Raw genomic sequence first — 19,402 nt, 5'->3', positions numbered from 1 at the left:
CACTTGGAGCGAAAGGGATCTCTGAGAATAATGGGGAGGAGGCAGGGGGAGGGCGCGGGGGCTTAGGGAGTGAGTTAGAAACACACCGCGTTATTGCAGGACTTCCTGGCTGAAGACTTGATGCTGTGTGTCTGAGGAAACGTTGTGGTAGACCACATATGGTAAACACAGATGCTTGTGTAGTTGGCAGTATGATTAAACTTAGTTTGGGGGCAATATTTGTCTCTCCTTTTTTTCTTCTGAAGACTTATAGAACATTCTTGACTTCCTAATGTGTTATTGGGGACAGACGCAGAGCAGCATCTTTCCAGAAGAGCTCATTTAGGATAACAGGTGCAATTTTATTAGCTGGTGTATTATTATCAGGTGTCATAAAACCCAATAGTAGTAGCTTCCCCAGAGCCTCGGGAAGATCACTCAATACTTTCAAGAGCCAAAGTAATTAGAAAAAATAAAGCAGTGTCTCTTTACTGTTGCAGCTTTAATTTGGTGCCTTTTATCACTGAAAAAAACCCACCTTTTTTTCTCTCCTGGGTCTTCTGAATAGCTTTCATGAAAAAGAGGAACCAGCTGCAGAGATTCAGACTAGAGGTGTTCAGCTGTTGACTCAGTCACACTTCTAGCAATTGGAATAAAACACTGATCAGAGCATTTCCAGACAGATCTTTGCTCTTTTATGGTTGAGCAAAAAAATGGAGTTTGAAGGGTTTGCTTGTTGTTTGAATTTTGTGGTTTGGACGCATTTTTGGAGAAAAACAACCTGAGCCTGTAGCTACCTATCTGGCTGTGATCTTCACCCTTCAGTTTGCTTGGAGACTGCAGAAAAAGTGCTTTGTGTGGGAAGATCTGAATTTAAACTTTTTTTTTGTTTTGGAGGAGAAAAATCCTCACCCCAAAACAAAAAGGATTAATTTGGAGGGAGGGACAGCAAAAGGCTCAGCAGGTATTCTCATGTCTGTCATTGTCCAGTTCTACTGTGAATGCCATCGGCAGGCACGTTGCAGATTCTGGCAGCCTCCTGTTGAGAATATTTCAGGTTAAAGGTGCCCCAGAGACAACCCGTGTTTCTTTCCTTAGGTTATATGGCGGTAGTCAGAGGAACCTGATGGGCTTTGCTGAGTAAGAGGATGGATGTGCTTAATTGCTTTGCTGAGTAACGGGCCAAAATGACAGAGCAGCTGAGAACTGTTCTTGTGGAGCAGACGCGGCAACTTTTGGTACCCTCGGCTGTATTCTGTAGTTGTTACCAGCAGAGGTGAGATAGCTGGAGCAGTTTGACCAGTGCCACAATGCATTTAACAACTTACTTATTACTGATACTAATGTGTAAATGCATTTTTATGGTCAAGAGAATGGAAACACTCATGGACAAACTAGTGAAACGTTTTGTCCATCTTTGTACTTCAAGTAATTTATGCCACCCTTTTGCCACTAAAACATCTATGCTTTGTCCTGACCGATGAGCATTTGAGGTGCCAACAAAGGCAAAACAACGTTTGAGTTTACAGTTATTTATAACATAAGAAATTACATCTGTCAAAATGTGAAATGGAAAAGTTCAGAATGACTAACAGATTCAATGGCCACTATCTCTGGCTTCTTTTTTAGTCTATATAGATCTTTAACCTGTAGACCTTTTCCATGTGTTGCACCCAGTGAATATATAACTGTAATGCACATCAGGCAAAATCTTGTATGTCTTGCATGTTCATTTGAACATTACAGAAAAAGACGTAGTATTTTGGCAGTAAATGTATATATTACTAGTACTTTTTTTAAAACTAAATTTCTTAGATGTAAAAACACAATCTGTGCAGCTTGAGAAAGGAGATGTGAGTGCAAAATTTTAAATTCAGGAAAAGAAAGGGATCGTGAAAAGAAATGTTAGAACAGTTGCCCTATTTTCTAATAATTAGTATTCAGAAAAAAACCCATGTTCTAACTACCTAGTAATTTCCAAATTGCTGAGACACCTAATGAGTTGTCTTAAATAAATTTACCAAACATATAGAAGGAAATAATTACTGAGCATTTAATTCTGAAATCACAACTCAATGCAAAATGGTTATGCAGCTGGCTTGAGCGTGTGTCAGTTATTCAGCAAGAAAATGATTTGGTTGGGAACTGAACCTTGTCCTGTTTGGACTTTCAATGGCACGTTCACTTTGTCTCGTGGATGTAAATTTGTGAAAAAGTCCTACTGAAATGCTTTCCTGCAGCTCTACCAGACCTTGTCGTTTAACATTACAACAGCTATAACAGCTTTTGAAATTCTAGGGGGATATTAATAATTCTAGAGGATATTAAAAGCAAAACAGGGGCTGTGCTTCCAGTGTAGTCTCTGCACCTCATTCTGCAAAGCCTTTACAGGTGGGAATAACCCCTTTGGTTTCCTTAGTGCAAAGGGTTGTTCCTTCTGCCCTCGGCCCCCGCAGAAGTCTCCCTCCAGCACTTGGGATAGATAGGGCCTCTCTGCAGTATTTCACTGGGGTGGTTCCTCTAGCACACGCAGATTTTTCTGGCCCCGACTTTGATTGCAGCACAGTGATGTGTTCATGCCAAATGAATAGATACCCACTGGTTTGCATTTGCTTCTTAATTACATCACCTTCTCAGTGATTAAATTTAGCTGCCTGTCCCAAGTGCTGAGACCAGGTGAGCACCAACTGTGCTCAGTAGTAGTGGCCACTGTTGTCTAAAATGTGGGGGTTTTTTAAAGACTGCAAGTTTTGATTCCTGTTTTCGTGTAAAAATATGTTAGTACTTACCCTCTGTAACACCCGTCTTCGTGGCACGCTTACATTAGTGACCTCTGTGAGTTAAACCTACGTTTGCAGGCAGTGGGAGCACCACAGATACTGTGACTAGTTTGTGCAGAGGGACTGCACGATGCACGTGGACCAGTGAGAGACAGCGTTTATGTGGGGTCTTGCAGTGAACTGCATCTAAAATGAATTGTCCTTCCATTTGAAAAAAAAAACCCACAACACATCATTCCTTGAACGCACGTGGCATATGGCAGCATATGGCCCTGCAGCAGCACTATTTGTTCTCCTTTTGCTTTGCCAAGAACTTGTATCGAGTTTCTGGGAAGTTGTTAAGGAGGTACATAGCCTCGTGTGCGATGCGCATCGACCTCAATTCTCGCTGAAAGTGGCAGAGGACTGAGGACACTTGGTCTTTTTTCAAGTTGAGACTGCAGTTCTCGATGGATACATCTTGTGTGAAAGGCAGGTAGAGGATGGGCTAATGTAACCTTCCTGCTAATGAAATCGATCTTCTTCTCTAGGAGCTGCTTAGGTTTTTGGCTACTCCCGCTGTCAGAGTGTGAAGAGACCTCCGCCCCACCTAGGGACAAAGCTATGGTCTGGAGTTAAACAGGCTTTAGGAGATACCTTTTGTTTCTGAGCACTGCTGACATCCCGAATCGCACTGAAGTTTGAGCAAGATGTTGTCGGTCGTTGTTAAAGATGAGAGCATAAATAATTACATGAGGTTTTATTATTATTTTTAAAGTGGATGAATGAATAGAGCAATGACAGCAATGGAAAACAAGTGACAAAGCAATGCAGAAAATCTAAGAATAGTAATAATAACAATAAACAAATCTTGAGTTGCTTAGAACTTGCAATATATGGCAAATGGAAAGAGCTACTTCTCTGATGGGGTTTTATTGACCTTTTACCTGCGTATGCTGTCCTGGTACTAAAAAAAAAATAATAATCTTCTCTTATTATTTCCAGGCACATACCTGCCAAGTTCAGAAGTAATGTAGACAAGTAGTTTTAAAGACCTGCATCGCAATGTAACTTGAACAAATAATTCTCTTTAAATACATATCCTGAAAAATAGCCAGCAGCTTTTGTCGTAGGGAAAAGATTACACTTGCGGGCAAGACGTGGTTGCCACAGAGGGGCTTTGTGAGCATGGGCTGGTGCTGTGGGCAAGAGGGGTTGGGAAGAAGCAGGGCTGGCCGCCCCTGGCACACACAAAGTGTTTGTCGCTCTGAACTGAGCGTTGGCTGCACCAGGGGTTTTGGGACCTCAGCTTTTTGTTCTGGTTTGGGAGGATGAAATCTTGGGATTTCGTCTATGTGGCAGGAAGAATGTTTCCTGCCTGCTTTTGTACAAAATACTCTTGGTTACAGTACTCACATGGGTAACTTGTTATCATGAGATGTACTGAATGCATCTAGAACAAAAACGGGACTGGTTTAGATGATGCGTGGGTAAACTGAGTAATCGTGCCTGGTTGGGTTAGAATATGGTTTGGCTTGAGAGCAAGGGTTACTCTGCTGTTTACTGTGTTTCAGCCTAAGACTGAATTTCTTGGGACATTAACAGAGTGGAAGCAGCCTCTCTGGTGGCAGCCTAGCCGTGAGCGAGAACCATGTGGCATCCTAGCACCCGCCAGCCCCTTCCAGGAGCACCATATTTCACGTGCAGGTCTCCGATCAGAGGTTTTGGCAGCTGGAGGAGCCACAAGCGCTGAAGTGCCCAGTTAATCCTAAATGGCTCTATTCAATGGGGAGAAATGCTTTCCAATTGTTGCAAAACAAGGATCCTAAAAAATTCAAGCCCCGTGATAGCATGTATTTAATCCAGCCAAAGTGACTAGAGGTAGCCAGTCTCTCCATGATTCCACTTCTTAGCCCAGAAATGAAATTTCAGTGTTTTTGCATGCAAATTTAATGTTTCCTGGCAGTGTTGTAACTACAGCTCCAGTCCTAAATGTGACACTTCCCTGCTTTTGTAGGGAATTGGAGGCAGGGGAGAGATCTGTACGTTACAGTGTCCAGCTTTATATAAGGATATTTGAACGAGCTGGATATTAAAGGACAAGTCAAGATTGCACCCAGAAGTCTACTTTTGATGCTTTGATTCTTGGTAACATCGTTAGTTTCAAAAAAGAGCAGCAACAAAACCGCCACAGGAAGCCAGACCCACTGTATTGTCCCTCTCCGCCGGGGTACGGAGGAGTCTGCAGTTCCTCCCGACCTGTGCGGTTCTGGTTCTGCCATACAGCGTCAGCATAATGCAGCAGAATCAACGCGGAACAAATTGCGGCATAAGACAAGTTTCCCTATCTGTATATCCATCTGTAAATGTAAATTTTTTCTTTTACTAATTATTATGAGAGTTGCAGGCTTCCTGTGCAGCAGGGCTTCTGTGTGCCAGCCCTCAGTGGGGATTTTGCTGGCTGTCCCCAACCTCGCAGAGGCAGGGATGTGACAATGCAGGCTAAGTGCGAAAAACAGCGTGTAGGAGAAAGTCGCATTGTGTTTACAAGGCCATGTTTATCTGTTTTCCAGTATAAAACAGCTAAACAATGATGAGCAATCTTGTTTTGTACGGTATTGCTCTCTTAAACCTCTGCCGTGCTGTATGTGTGCTCACACACTTGGATGTCTGCTAGAAAATTTTTAGTTGAGGTCCTGACTGATTTAAAAGCATTGGTGTGACCTCCAGTTCAGCTCTTTGGTCTGCTGTGTGAGCTCTGTGTTCAGCACCAGGACAGGACCTTTAGGATCTTTGGGGCCTTTGCATGCTGTGCCTTAGAATCATACACTCATAGAATGGTCTGGGTTGGAAGGGACCTTAAAGACCATCTTGTTCCACCCCCTGCCCTGGGCAGGGACACCTCCCACCAGCCCAGGTTGCTCCAAGCCCCGTCCAACCTGGCCTTGAACACCTCCAGGGATGGGGCAGCCACAGCTTCTCGGGGCAACCTGCCCCAGGGGCTCACCACCCGCACAGTCAAGGATTTCTTCCTAAAATCTAGTCCAAATCTCCCCTCTTCCAGTTTGAAGCCATTCCCCCTCATCCCATGGCTCCCCTCCCTGATGCAGAGTCCCCCCCAGCTCTCCTGGAGCCCCTTTAGGCACTGGAAGGGGCTCTGAGGTCTCCCCTTTTTGGCCTTCTCTTCTCCAGGCTGAACCCCCCCAACTCTCCCAGCCTGTCCTCCCAGCAGAGGGGCTCCAGCCCTCCCAGCATCTCCGGGGCCTCCTCTGGCCCCGCTCCAACAGCTCCGTCTCCTTCTGCTGGTGGGACCCCCCGAGCTGGAGGCAGCACTGCAGGGGGGGCTCCCCAGAGCGGAGGGGGGGGGGCAGAATACCCCCCTCGCCCTGCTGGTCTTGCAGGAGGTGAAACTGCCTCGAGCATCCAAAAGCCTGAAGGTACCAAGGGGGATTCCTGTTGCGGGGAGGAACTGAGAAGAGGCACAGGAGGAGGGACAGGCAGGGTGAGGACAGGATGGGACAGGAGTGTTCTTTTTTCCCCTGCAGTATTTCATGCTGTCCCTAGCTCTGATATTATTCAAACTCCAGCAAACCATTCCAAATAATTGGCTGCCTCGAGGTGTGCTCCCGCTCCTGATACTTCATCATTTTAAAGTGCTATGGATTTTCAAAGCGAACTCTCTGTTATTGCAAAGGCATTTTTCATGTTCTCAGCTGAAAACAGCGTTTGCGTATGAACACAGATAGTAGGGCTTTCCTCTTCAGTGGCATGTATGCTTTGTTAAGCATAGTGATTGCCACGTGTGCTCAATGTCTGCTTATTCCTGGAGAGAGAGATGCGCTCAAAATGCCCATAGCTAGTCCTTCTGTCGGAGAAGGATGCCTACAATTAGACAATGCTGCCCTGTTGTCTTGCTTAATGGATGAGGCAGAAGCTTTTTCTTCGAGCAGAGTATGTTTTCAGAAATGCTTTCTGGGTTGTGATGGACTCTGCAGCACCCTAAATCTTTTCAAAAGAGACTGCCTGTCATCTGGCTTATTGGAGCTCCTAATGGATCGGTGCTTTAATTGCACAAGCTATATGACAAAGCATTACAAGTTATGGCTGGATGGAGAGCAATTCAGATCTGTATATTTATGGCAGCTGGAAAAAAAACTATTTGCAACCTCACTGAAGTTCTTTCCTTTTTTTCCACCCCCTTCTGAAACCATAACAGCTAAAGGTTGGTATTTTCTTCTGCTCTTCTCTTCAGCAGGCAGGATGATGGATCTGGCTGGCTGCTGTTTGCAGTGTCCACGAGGAGGATGCATGTGAACTTTTCCTCTCTAAACAGGCTGAGACGTAGAAACACCATGTTCACCAGGAATCCTGTGTTACCCTTACCAGTCACCCAGCCACCTCGGCACATATCTTTCAGCAGTCTCAAGTGTAGGACCAGTTAGTCAGTGAGCAAGAGGGGCTGATGATTTACCATTATCTTGTAGTTGTTGAATAAACAGACCCACTGTTCTTTCTGCTTTACCCGTTTTCCCTAGTATTTTGGGGATTGCTTCAACCTCAATGTTTTTATCAAAAATGAATTATACTAATTGATGAGAGAGGAAAATGAATGAGGGAGAAAATAAATAATAAATTGCAAGAAAAATGAATTCACAGAAGCCCAAAGTAAAAAGGCTGTGAAATATGAAACGAGTCTTTCATTGCCTTGAATAATATAATTATCTAGCAAAGCCTGTTTCCTTCAAATTGTCAAATCTGGTGTGCACTTGAACTCATTGAGTATGCTCCCACTTCCCAAAGTTCCTCTATCTCCCAGGGGGGCGTGAGGTTGAGGTTGGGTGACAGTTGGCGTGATAATTGGTCCTTGAATATTATGTGCAAATGTGAAACTGTGGACGTATGTGATATGCCCCAAATTATCAGCTTGCCACCGTAAGCAATAGGAAAATAAAGAAATTAAAGGGTCTTTTTGATAAAGTTTTGGTGTACAGAAAAAGATGGGGGATGCCTTCTTTCCTCTTTATTCTCCTCTCACTTCCCTAAGACCGGTAACACAATTTGGTTTTCATTGTGTGCTCAGGCAATCAGTTACACTTTCCCAGCTGCGACAAGAGCATGGATGCATCATAGTATTTAGTATCACCACATCTATTGCAGTTTCAACGAATGTGAGCTGTCAGTCCAGAACTTCATTGCACTTGGTGCCGTACAGGCACGAGTGTTCGTGTTGGCTTCTTGCACAATATTCTGTCAATATTGCACAGTACTGCTGGCATCTTCATCTTCAATCCAAAATTTTAAACGGTGTCGTTGTAGAGACGGACACGACACTCAATATCCAGTTACAGCAATCGTTCTCCTTTGTTTTACAAGCAGTGCTCTTTTATATCCTCTTAGCTGGTTGCTTATCTGTGCATATATTCTAACGTTCTACTTTTGCCCAATCCACTCTCACATCACACACCATTCAGCCAATACAATTGTTGATCACGCACTGTTCATGCTCTGGGAAAAGGCAGGATGTTTGCCACCCCTTATCTTGTTTGCTTGGATCTTCTCAGGATTCTTCTGTCTCCTCAAGGGTACACGGGTATCTGTTCAGGGTCAGTGTTAAACTTGTATTTTGATCCCTCGGACCAGCCGAGGTCTCCCACAAAACAGAACCGGAAATTAAACACAAGAAGTGATGCTTTTGTCTGTGCACGGTTTTCAAAAATAGGCAAAAGCTGGACTTGTGAGGGTAACCAGGGTTATTTTTAATTTATGGATGGCTTGTGTTGTAGTAGTTCCCGGAAGCCTTATTCAGATTCCGAGTCCCATTCTGTGAGTAGAAGTCGCTGCTGCCAGGAGCCCAGTGTAACTGTGGGTGCACCTTGGCTGGTGAGTGCAGAGTGCTGGTGGTGTTAACAGAAGCGTGAGAGATGCCGGGCACGTCAGTGGGATGACCTGCAAGGGTCAGTGTGCATACCCGCTGGGACTGGGCACTCTTGGTCACTGTGGGGCAGTGGTTGAGCTGAGAAAAGTAAACCTTAATCTTGCTTGGTCTTCTGCTCTGACCGAATGCGGACACTCACGTTCCTCAGCCCATGTTTACGGTACCTTACAGAGTGCCAGTTCTTCCATTGCTTACCTTGGACTGCGTTTTCTGTCCATCTTGCCGCTATTTGCAGAATCGTGCCTTGTTTCCAGTGCGATGCTGCAGTTCAGCATCATGTGAGTCACAGTCCTGGGGCTGCATCTTTCAGATAAGCCACTTGCTATTTGGCATAACTTGCAAGGGAAGGGATCATGCGGATGTGATTGTACCAGTCCATATCATTTGGCGTACAGGCGGTGATTAGCATTGAAGAGCAGCCTGGGCTAGCCTTGCAGTATCAGCTACTTCGGTTAAGACTACTTTGTTCTGACAGCATTAAATAGGTCAGTGCTCAAACATACACCACTAAAAGCCAGTATGGGAAACGGTGCATCCAGCATAGGTATCTCTTTCTATTAAATTCCCTTACAGAGCTACACTGAATCATATCCAGAGGACTTCGATAAAGACATAGATATGAGGCTGTGCACTTTTTGTTCACCGTTTCCCCACACAGATGATTTCTGCAGTCCACCTACGTGCGTGATGCTGCTGTCTGTCCTGTGGGGGATGTGTGCTGTGCCTTGTTCTCATACACCTTTCAGTACATAGAAAATTAAGGGGGAAGTGACATGGTCGGAGGGCACGTGGGTGAGGAACAGTGTCTGCTGCTCTCGATGACAGCAGCAGTGGCTTTGTCTCAGGCTTCAGGCATGCCGGGATGTGGTGCGTTCCTGTTGCGGTGTATTATGCCAGGTAGGACTAAAATCTTGGAAAGCAGCCCATTCCTACTGCAGTATATTATTTGTATTTATGATTATGCCTTTTGATTTATTATTATTTGGAGAGCGTGATTACTTTTCCTTTCTGCTGCTATTGAAGCTTTGTTGTCTTTAAGTAAAAAATGTGATGGTCAGCAGCTATAAAGCATTTTGTATCTTCAGAGTGTTTAGTGGTCAGTAAATGATAAGCTGCTCTCTGCCACAAAGTTGGTAGTTGGTCTGTCTTTGCAACTCCTGGGCTATTTTTTTTCTTTTTTTGGTTTTTTTTTCTCCAATCACTTTGAACAATGCTGGCTCTGGTATGGAGCACAGGCTGTAATTTTAGGACTAGAATATTTGACCATATACATTCAGTCTCCTACTGAGGAGGATGATCCGAGGGCTGGAGCACCTCTCCCATGAGGAGAGGCTGAGAGGGTTGGGGCTGTTCAGCCTGGAGAAGAGAAGGCTCCGGGGAGACCTTATTGCGGCCTTCCAGTCCCTAAAGGGGCTCCAGGAGAGCTGGGGAGGGACTTTTTACTGGGGCATGGAGTGACAGGACGAGGGGGAATGGCTTCAAACTGGAAGAGGGCAGGTTTAGATTAAGCATTAGGAAGAAGTTTTTCACTTTAAGGGTGGTGAAGCACTGGAAGAGGTCTCCCAGAGAGGTTGTTGAGGCCCCGTCCCTGGAGGTGTTCAAGGCCAGGCTGGAGGTGGCCTTGGGCAACCTGGGCTGGTGGGAGGTGTCCCTGCCCAGGGCAGGGGGGGTGGAACTCGATGATCTTCAAGGTCCTTTCCAACCTAAACCATTCTGTGATTCTGTGATTCTACTGCTAGACTTCCCCTTCAGGTGCTGAACAGAGACGTAGGTTGGAACAGTAGGGCAGGCAGGGGGTCTCCTGCTACCCGTTTCACCCGGGTGGGGTGAATTGGCATGCTTTGTGCTCTCGCTTTTGAACAGGGAAGAAACATTCTCATGCCTCTGTTGGTGATGCATTTGGTGGCTGAAGTTTTAATCTTGCCCCCAAGGTGGGGAGAGAGGAGGAACTGGCAGGCACTGGGCAGCCCGAGAGGCGTCTTTGGAGCGCGCCTGGCCCGGCGCTGTGCCTGGCGAGTTCCCTGCTCCATCCCGAGGGAAGCAGAAGGAAGAGCAGCATGCCGAAGCTTCCCAGCTCGGAAAAGCTGAGCTGCCGCCAACAGCTGATGCTCGTTTTCAGCCTGTTGAAGTTAGACTTGTTCCAGCTCAGGACCCAGACGCGTGGGTCCCTGCAGGCACCCGGCTGCTGAGAGGTGCTCTGCCCTTTCCTCGGGGCGCAGGGCGGCCGGCTGTCCCGGGAAGGAAATTTTCTGGTCTGTTCAAATCAGAGTTGCGTGCTAGCTCAGCTTAGGCGAATCCTGGTTTTGACATAGAGGAAATCTGCCCTCCCTCCTGACAGTGCCATGCTTATGGCCAAGTTATGAGTATGTGACAAGAAGAGAGCATATGCTCATCGGTGGTTCATTGCCAGAAGTCTTCTAGTGGATATGTACTCACATCAATATTTAAGAATATGTTCGTTTACGTGGAGAGTAAGAATATTGATTTCTACGGTAGATTACATAGAATATGTGTCCCTGTGCTGCAGGATATAAATCAATTTAAGGAAAAAAAGTTTGAAAAACGTAATGCTGTGAGATGGCTCTTTTGGAACACGTATAGGGTTACAGATTTTGGAGCTCTGTGGAAATATAAATATATAGATATGTATGCTTCAATTTGTTGCTAGAGATGTGATGACTTAGAAATAATTTTTTACACTGGTTATAAGCACAATAAAGCATACGTAGTCCAGCGCATTACTCCTTTCCCTTATTTAAAAACAGCAATAATGTCTCTTAGCAATGGTCAGCCGTTGCCGTGTATCCCTCCTACTGACTGCAGTACTGGGGCCAGATCCTTCTGCAGCTCTGCGTTATCCTGATCCCTTTGAAGTTCTCCTTTTTCACAATAGTGTTTCTGTGTAGTTATTTTTCCTAAGACATGCAAAATATGTAGGTTAGAAAGTTAGACTGCGGTGCAAACTCCATGCAGCTCTTCACGCTAAACTTGACATAGTGACCTTTATAGCAGCCGTTCCCAGCCCAGCTGGGGAGTGGGGGACAGCCGCGTGTCACCTGCAGCCAGCGCCGAGTGTTGGGCTGGGAGGGGGAAATGCAGACCTCTCCCGTGCTGGGAGCAGCCTAACGACCCAAACGCAAATTAGTCAAAATGCTGTATTGAACAGAAGCGGATTCTGCAAGGCTGGAGTCTGGCTTAAGCAGAGGCCATCGTTCACCAGACAGATGTTTGAATTTATTAGTAAAAATTCCATTTGCTTGGGAAATGGCTCAATAAGGGACATATATTTCCTGTTCAACGTTTACCTTGAGTGGAAAATTAGACCTAGACTTCAGGATTTTGAGGTCTTTGTGGGAATGTCTTCCTATAGTGAAATTTTTTCTTCGCCTTTTGTGTGTATGCCCAGTGGCGCACACCTGCAGCGGCGGTGCCCCTGGAAGGCTGGGTTCAAGTCCTAGGCTTCTGGGTCACTACAGTAGAATAGAGTAGACTAGACTGTTTCAGTTGGAAGGGACCTACAAGGAGTCGAGTGTTTGTTTGAGGTTTTGAAGAGAAGGGGATTGGCATTTCAGATTTCATCATGAGTAAACCTTCCCTTTACCTTACCTTGTCTGTTTTGCAAGATTAAAGTCCCATCTTTCAGTTGTCTCCATGCAAACATAAAGATCAGCGGAGTAGGACGCTGGAGACAAGAGAGAGGAGCCACTGCATGCTTCAGATGTTGCCAGGTGTCCTGAATAATGTCCCAGACAGAAAATCTAACTGTGGCAGGATCTTATTTCCTGCCTTATAGGCTGTTGCATTCTGCTGCTGCTTGTTCGTGCTCTTTTCATTTCACATCATCGTATAGCTTTGGTGTTGCCCCGTTGAGTAGCTTTTAATAATGCAACTTTTGCCACTTTTTTCCCTCTTGAAGCACAGAACAAAGCTTTATGTGAGTGGCAGCCACGGCAGGGAGGTACTGTATTTACAGGGAGGGGTGATTCCAACCAAGCTTTATAATACCTTAATTATATTTGATGTGACCTAGCCCTTGACGGTCTTGAATCTAAGGTTGTCAAACAGGATTTAAGTACTGTAAAGATTTCTGGACGGTGCCCAGAACCGAGCTGTATTTCACTGTGTCAGTAAGAAAGTGAAGCGATTCTTTGAAAGCGGAGAGAGAGGCTTTTCTTGGGATTTTTGTCTTTGGCTTAGTGCTCCTGATTGGTAAAGCCAAGTTAAATTCTGCAGATTTTTCATGCTAGCAACAATATGTAAAACCCACTCAGAAAAATTAAGAAACAAATATTTAAAAAGTATTTTATGAATCTGACTGGGGAGAGGGTTTCTATTTCTACACGTGTTTTCTTAATTTCAGGGCTCAGCAGATTCGTACACAAGCAGACCCTCAGACTCTGATGTCTCTTTGGAAGAAGACAGGGAAGCAATCCGCCAAGAAAGAGAACAACAAGCAGCTATACAGCTTGAAAGGGCGAAGGTGTGTTCTTTTCAACTTTAATAATAACTACGTTATGTGGCATTTATCTTTTGCCCACTGTTAAAATTCACACTGTTGGTTTATAATGACAATGCTGTCTTTTGAAATAGGTTGCCAATTGAGTCGAGTTATCTGCGGACAAGATGTTTTGGGGGAATATGGTGTAAATAGTCTCATATAAATGGGGATCTTCTCTAGCGAGCTGAACTCTTGCTGGGCTGTGTGAAATTACCGGGTCGGAATTTTGATGTGTTTGGCAAATGTCCTCTGCTAGGTTTTGGGGTAATTTGATACAGTTCTTGATTCAGAAGGGTTTCCACTGTTTGTGATGTGTGTTTCTATTTGTAGTCCAAACCAGTAGCGTTTGCTGTTAAGACTAATGTGAGTTACTGTGGAGCTCTGGATGAAGATGTTCCTGTCCCAAGCACTGCCATCTCTTTTGACGCCAAGGACTTCCTACACATTAAAGAGGTAAACCCAAGAAGTAGTAAAAGGGAAGCTTTTTACATGCCAAGGACTGCAATTTGAACAGTCAGGGCTGAGCCATCCCAGATGAAAAAGAGAGCCAAGAGCCGAGTGGAGGCAGGAGAGCCCGGCACATCCGGATGTCTGATTAGTGATGATGAGGTGGTACTTCAGCCTTTTTAGAGTTCCAGCACCCTGGGGTGGTTATCTTGCACTTTTTTAACGCTTGATGTTACTGACTCGTTGGATTCTCATGTCACAGGAAGGAAAAAACATTGTGCTATATTTTAAATCCCCTTCAACGTGGTAGATTCAGATTCTTTTCATCAAATGAAGTTTGTGATGGATCAGAGATTACGTAATAGAAAGGGATTCTATTGATCAAAAGGTGAAGTAGCACCAGGTTATACCAGGTCTTCATAAAGCACCAGATAGGCTTGTAAGGGAGGAAATAAGGCTTAGAATAATACAATAAGAAAATATTGAACAGGACAGATGCAAAAATAAGGAAAAGAGAATAGGAAGAAATGGGCCCTGAGTATGGCTTTGGTAGAGAAAAATACTTTTTATTGCATGTTGAGCATCTTTTCTGCAATTCTTTATCTGAAGTGAGCCCTCCAAATTAGCATAAACCCCTGTTGTTTTGTAGATTTGTACATAGTCTTGCAGCTTGCAAAAACATCTTTTCATCTCTGTATTCTGGGTTTATTTTAGGGTGTTCGGTACTCATTTGTCTCTCTCTTTGAACATGTGTCCGTCATCGCTTCAGAGCACTGATCTCCCTTTGTCTGAGCGCTTTTAGGAGGAAAACACCTGCTTCTGCACCTCTAGGGGCAGAGATTGGTGGTACAACAGGGGGTTTTGCTTTAAATTCTTTCTCCCTGAGAAGGACACAGGAGAGGCAGTTGATTCTCTTGTTCCTTTTTCTCAATTCTCTGCAAACAGGTGGAAGTTTGATTTGGATTTTTTGGGTTTTGTTGTTTTGTTTTTTTTTTGTGTGTGTGTATCTTTTTTTTAATATTTGTGTGGAACAGTGCTTAAACCCCTGCTGAGGAAGTGGAGCACTGAATCTGAATCCGCCTATCTCTGTGTGCAGAATTGATTGCCCCTCCTCTTCGTTCCCCAGGAATGTATTCTGTTCTGTCTACCACCACACCTGAACTCCCTTGATGTACGCCACTTTCTAAACCTGCTTCCCGTCAGGAAAAGGTCCTTTTCTAGCACTCAGAGTGGAATGCAGACGGCTGCGTCCGTTACAGCACTCAGATCACTTTCTCAGCTTACCTTCCCCGACGTTTTCCCATCCAGACCAGAAGTGTACCCTACCTGACATACTGTCTTTCTAGCATACATTGTCCTGTGTAACCATTCAGGTAACTCTGTGCCTCACCATTAAAACAAGTATTTTGATCTTGGCTTTCCCAGGATGTAGCTACCTTTATTGTCAGGCCAGTGAATTTAGTGTGCTGAACTTTCACCATGGTGCCCTGTACATTTTTCCAGAGAAGTGTCCCAAGTCCACGTCTTGGCATTCTGTGAGTTTTCTTCCAAGATCTAAACGGCCAGGGTCACACTGCCACTAAACTGTAAGCCATCTGGCTTGCTGGTGTTTGTCAGCTCTGCTACGGGTTTAGCACAATTTCTTTGTTAACGCTGAAACCTTCAGCTTGCCTGAAGCTGTGGCTGTAACTCAGTAGGATTTCAGGAATGGTTCCCCATGCTGGGGTCTGTAGCTGAATTTGTTTTTTAACGATCTGGCAAGCTTGCTTGGGCTAGAACAAGCATGGTTCCAGATTTTAGAATAATGCTAAACCAGATAAGAAGTAAGGCGACCCTGCTGACGGGATGAAACGCCAGCAGTACTGATGAGTTGCTATATTGAGAATGTGTCTTGTATGTCTCATCTGTCTCCTACAAGACTATACATTATGTGCTTACTTAAAAGATGAAGTGGCAACAATTACTGACAATGCAGAAGAAATCACGGGCATGGCAACCAATAGGAATGAACTGTAGTCCTCCCACATGCTGAATGTGAAGAATAACATATGGGAGGTAATGACCTAATGCAAATAGCCCTGCGTTCCTTGCTGCATCGTTATCATCTGTATTGTTCAGATATTCTCAGCATAACGCTGATTCTGATCTCATGTCTAGAGGCATCACTCAGAGGTCTGTGACCTGCTGATGGAAGAAAGATTCCCATGTTCAAGACCTACATTTAGAACCAAAATAGCATGGGTAGTGCTCACGGGATTCAGGTTTTACAGTGGTTTAAATCCATTGATAGATTTCACTGATTTACAACAGCAGAATGCTAAATCCTGAAGTATGTCTGTTTTAAAGCATGCAAGTAGTTCTGTTGACTTAAGCAGAAGCAACGTATTTAAAATGAAACTTTGCTTACTGACATTGTCCAAATGAGAGTCATAACAGCCTGAAGAACAGATACTTAAGAAGTTGAAATGATAAAGCAATGGAGCCTCTTGCATAAATAACAGCTATATAAAGAGGACAGGCTTTCAAGATGATGGTGTAAGGATTGCATTTCCCATAGGTGTATGTGTTAATATTTGTGTGTATATATGGGTTAATGAGTACACTAATTCATTTTTCAAAGGTGTTGAGGCTCTGTATGTTGCAGGGACTTCAGTCAGGCACTGTTCTACCTCCAACAGCTAGGACGTGGTACTTACGTGTTTCTGCAAGAACTTAAGTGCTTGGGAATATGGAGCCAAGAGAACTGATCGTTTTTTAGAGGAGATTTCTGTCATAACTTTTTCCTCAAGGCATGCAAACAGAATTGGTACACTCCTGCTGGTTTTAATGACTTGAAGGTCTGTTGTGAAAAGTAATGTTTCATTTGAATGCTGAAGTACCTAATGAAGCATAGCAGAGTATAAGGTTTTCAGATATGTTGCTTCAGAATCTCTGCTCTGCTGGCAGCCAGCTACAACAAATTCTTTTCCACTATGATTTCCGCTATGATACCGCTTTTCATCTCTCCACCGTTGAAGTTAGACCAGGCTTTCAGTAATGCAGAAAAATGTATGTTACTAAAGTTAACGAAAAAATTAAATTTTATATGTCCAGGTATACATTAAAGTTTCTTCCTGAAGGTGAATTTTTCTTCAGCTGTCATAAATTCTGAAGTGTATGCCTCCAAATAGTTTAGCTACTTCTAGGCAGCACAACTATAAAAGCATCATTCGGAGAGAGCTGTCACAACCTTGGTTAGAGCTCTACCATAGCGTTAACCAGATACAGGTTTAGTTCATTGCTGGAGCTGGTAAGTTTTCTATGTTGTCTTGGGTAAGTTATCTCTCTGTATTTTGGTTTCTAGAATGGTGTTTGTACACCTTTTCCACCACACAAGGGTTTTGCAAAGGGATAACATGTTAATGACATCTGTACTGGAAAGGAGGAAGGAAAAATGATGGTGGTGGTGGTGACGTTTGGTGTAGATCATTAACTTTTATAAGGAACCACAAATGATGGTTCTGATGGTGATATGATGGTGTTATTTTTATGTTTTATATGGCCGCTGTGAGGTATTTTGGTGGCCTTGGTTCACCAGAAATTGGTTCGGCTCATTACATCACCATCACACTGAGCACCTTAGTTGGTGACATCAGAGGGGGATTCACAGGAGGACGTGTTGGGGCAGTTAAGAGATAAGGCAGTGCTGCCACAGATAGCACCACTTTCGACTCTCCGGCTACAGAGACGTCAACCTTCCAAATACCGCCTAGTACCTTTTAACTTCACTTAAATTCACGTGGATTGTCCAGCATTCTGATGTCAGTGTGAGTCTGGTTTTGTTGGCCAGTATGGAGTTATGGATTGTGGATAACAAAAGAAGGGAGTTTTGGACACGGAGCATTTTGAACTGAAGCCAGTAACCTTTCTGTGTTCCAGAAATATAATAATGACTGGTGGATAGGAAGGCTGGTGAAGGAGGGCTGCGAGATTGGCTTTATTCCAAGCCCGCTCAGACTGGAGAATATCCGCATTCAACAGGAGCAGAAGAGAGGACGTTTCCATGGAGGGTAAGAATGCTGTAACCTTTTAAAATAATTTAAAATCATTTCTGACACTGGACAATATTTTCAAAGGTCACTTCATTCTTTTTTATTACAGTGCATTTGGAGGAGTGTTTGATTTGGGATTTCAAATGAAAATACATATTTGTAGAGAATAGATGTGTTAGATACTGATGATGAGAAACAAGAAAAAAAAGTGTATTGACTTTCGGAAAGATCAGTAATACAATATGAGTGGTAATGACAGAAATTTCTGAAGGGCTAGAGAGTTTTACGTCCCCATGGGTTTAAGTCAACTTGGTGCTCAAAGGCTGCCACATTTTTTCCCCAACTGTTATGTTCTTAAGGTTGTGGGGGTTTTTCTTTCTTTTTTTTCTTTCTCTCCATTTTTGGGGAAAAAAAAAAGACTTTCCAAACTTTATCATATGAGCTTTGTTATTTCACTTTCTTTATTCTTCATCTTCCAGCCTGACCATTCTGTGTCTTCATGCTGCTAGAGCTGGAGATTGCAAGTTCCTTGAAAAATATAAACTTGGTCACAGGTCTAGGAAGTAAAACTGATTTCTCATAATCTCAGTTCAGACACTGTAGTCACTCTTCTATTGGCTGAATACACAAAATACTTTTCTTTCTTTATTTTATTTAGGTTACTTTACTATGAGTGTATTATTCCCACTAGTTGAAAACAAAATTTAAATGTTCACACAGGTAACAAGAAGAACAAAACCTTTAGTACTGGAGAGTAGAGAGACGTGAGCCAATTGAATCTGGACCTAACAGATAGCAGTAAGAGGAGTATAATTTAGCCAGTATAGCGCTGTTAGGGAATTGGCATACTCATATACTTAATCAAGGTCAGGAATCATTTCAAGTATAAACCATCTGGGGAAAATTTTTTAGAATGATTGAACAGCATTAACTGTGCTTTTTCCAAATTGCTTTTATAGTTTTTGAAATAGCTTCAGAGGAAGCCAGTGTATCTCAACATACAGAAAGAAGACTATCTAATTCAGAGAGATGGACACTGACAGAGTATTTAGGACACTGTTGCAGATGCAGCATATGAGAAAAATTCTCTGCTTGTGTGAATGGGTAGGACTCCACCAAATCACCAAGTCCTGCAAAGATTTCTGTCTAATCTCACTCATGGAGAATACTAGGAATAAAATAAAGTATGAAAGAGACAGGGGAAATACTGTAAAGGATATCTGTTAAGTTTTTACATAATCTGCGCTAAGACTTCTGGATTTGTATGATAAAATTGGAAGTAATGTATAATGATAAGAGAGTTTATTTTTGAGCACCTTTGCTTAGATAGTCTTATGGTATCTGTGCCTTAAAATTTCTTTAAAAGCTGTGACTAGCAGTCATACTAAGGCTCTATATGATGGAGAAGAAGTCTAGTTTTGTCTGAGCAAGACAGTGAAAAGTCATGTTTTGAAGAGGGTTTCTAGAGTCTAGTATGTGTTTGCAAAGGATTTCCAAGCCCAGTTCCTGCTCCGGAGAGGATATGGCAAGAAAGCAAGGACAGAGTACTGGTTGGGACTAGTGTCCTCTTGCTGCTCAGTCTGTATGCAATGAAAAATACTAAATACTGTGGTGAGGACGTGGATTGTACCACGGGGCTTTTGTCAGCTGCAGTAAGCAGGTTGCTTAAACAGTCCTCTTCTTTCTGCCCTGAGTTCTCCTTCCTTCCTCCCATCTCCTCCTCAGCTGATTGTGCAATGAACTGAATGGGAGA

The 19,402-nt window shown here is 43.7% G+C and overlaps 1 protein-coding gene across 1 annotated transcript in view; it reads left to right on the top strand.

Moving 5' to 3' along the window:
* CACNB4 (calcium channel, voltage-dependent, beta 4 subunit) overlaps window positions 1-19,402 on the top strand; it is a 71,121-nt gene that overhangs the window by 31,245 nt on the left and 20,474 nt on the right. The window contains exons 2-5 of the mRNA XM_009884034.1: window positions 10,605-10,801; window positions 13,034-13,153; window positions 13,502-13,624; window positions 17,537-17,667. Coding sequence (XP_009882336.1) covers window positions 10,605-10,801; window positions 13,034-13,153; window positions 13,502-13,624; window positions 17,537-17,667 — 571 coding nt within the window. The remainder of the gene's footprint in view (window positions 1-10,604; window positions 10,802-13,033; window positions 13,154-13,501; window positions 13,625-17,536; window positions 17,668-19,402) is intronic.

Source organism: Charadrius vociferus, unplaced genomic scaffold, assembly GCF_000708025.1.
Source record: "Charadrius vociferus isolate BGI_N301 unplaced genomic scaffold, ASM70802v2 scaffold434, whole genome shotgun sequence".
In the NCBI taxonomy this organism is placed as follows: domain Eukaryota; kingdom Metazoa; phylum Chordata; class Aves; order Charadriiformes; family Charadriidae; genus Charadrius; species Charadrius vociferus.
Note: the sequence above shows the minus strand (reverse complement) of the source record. Positions and strands in the feature narration are given on the sequence as shown.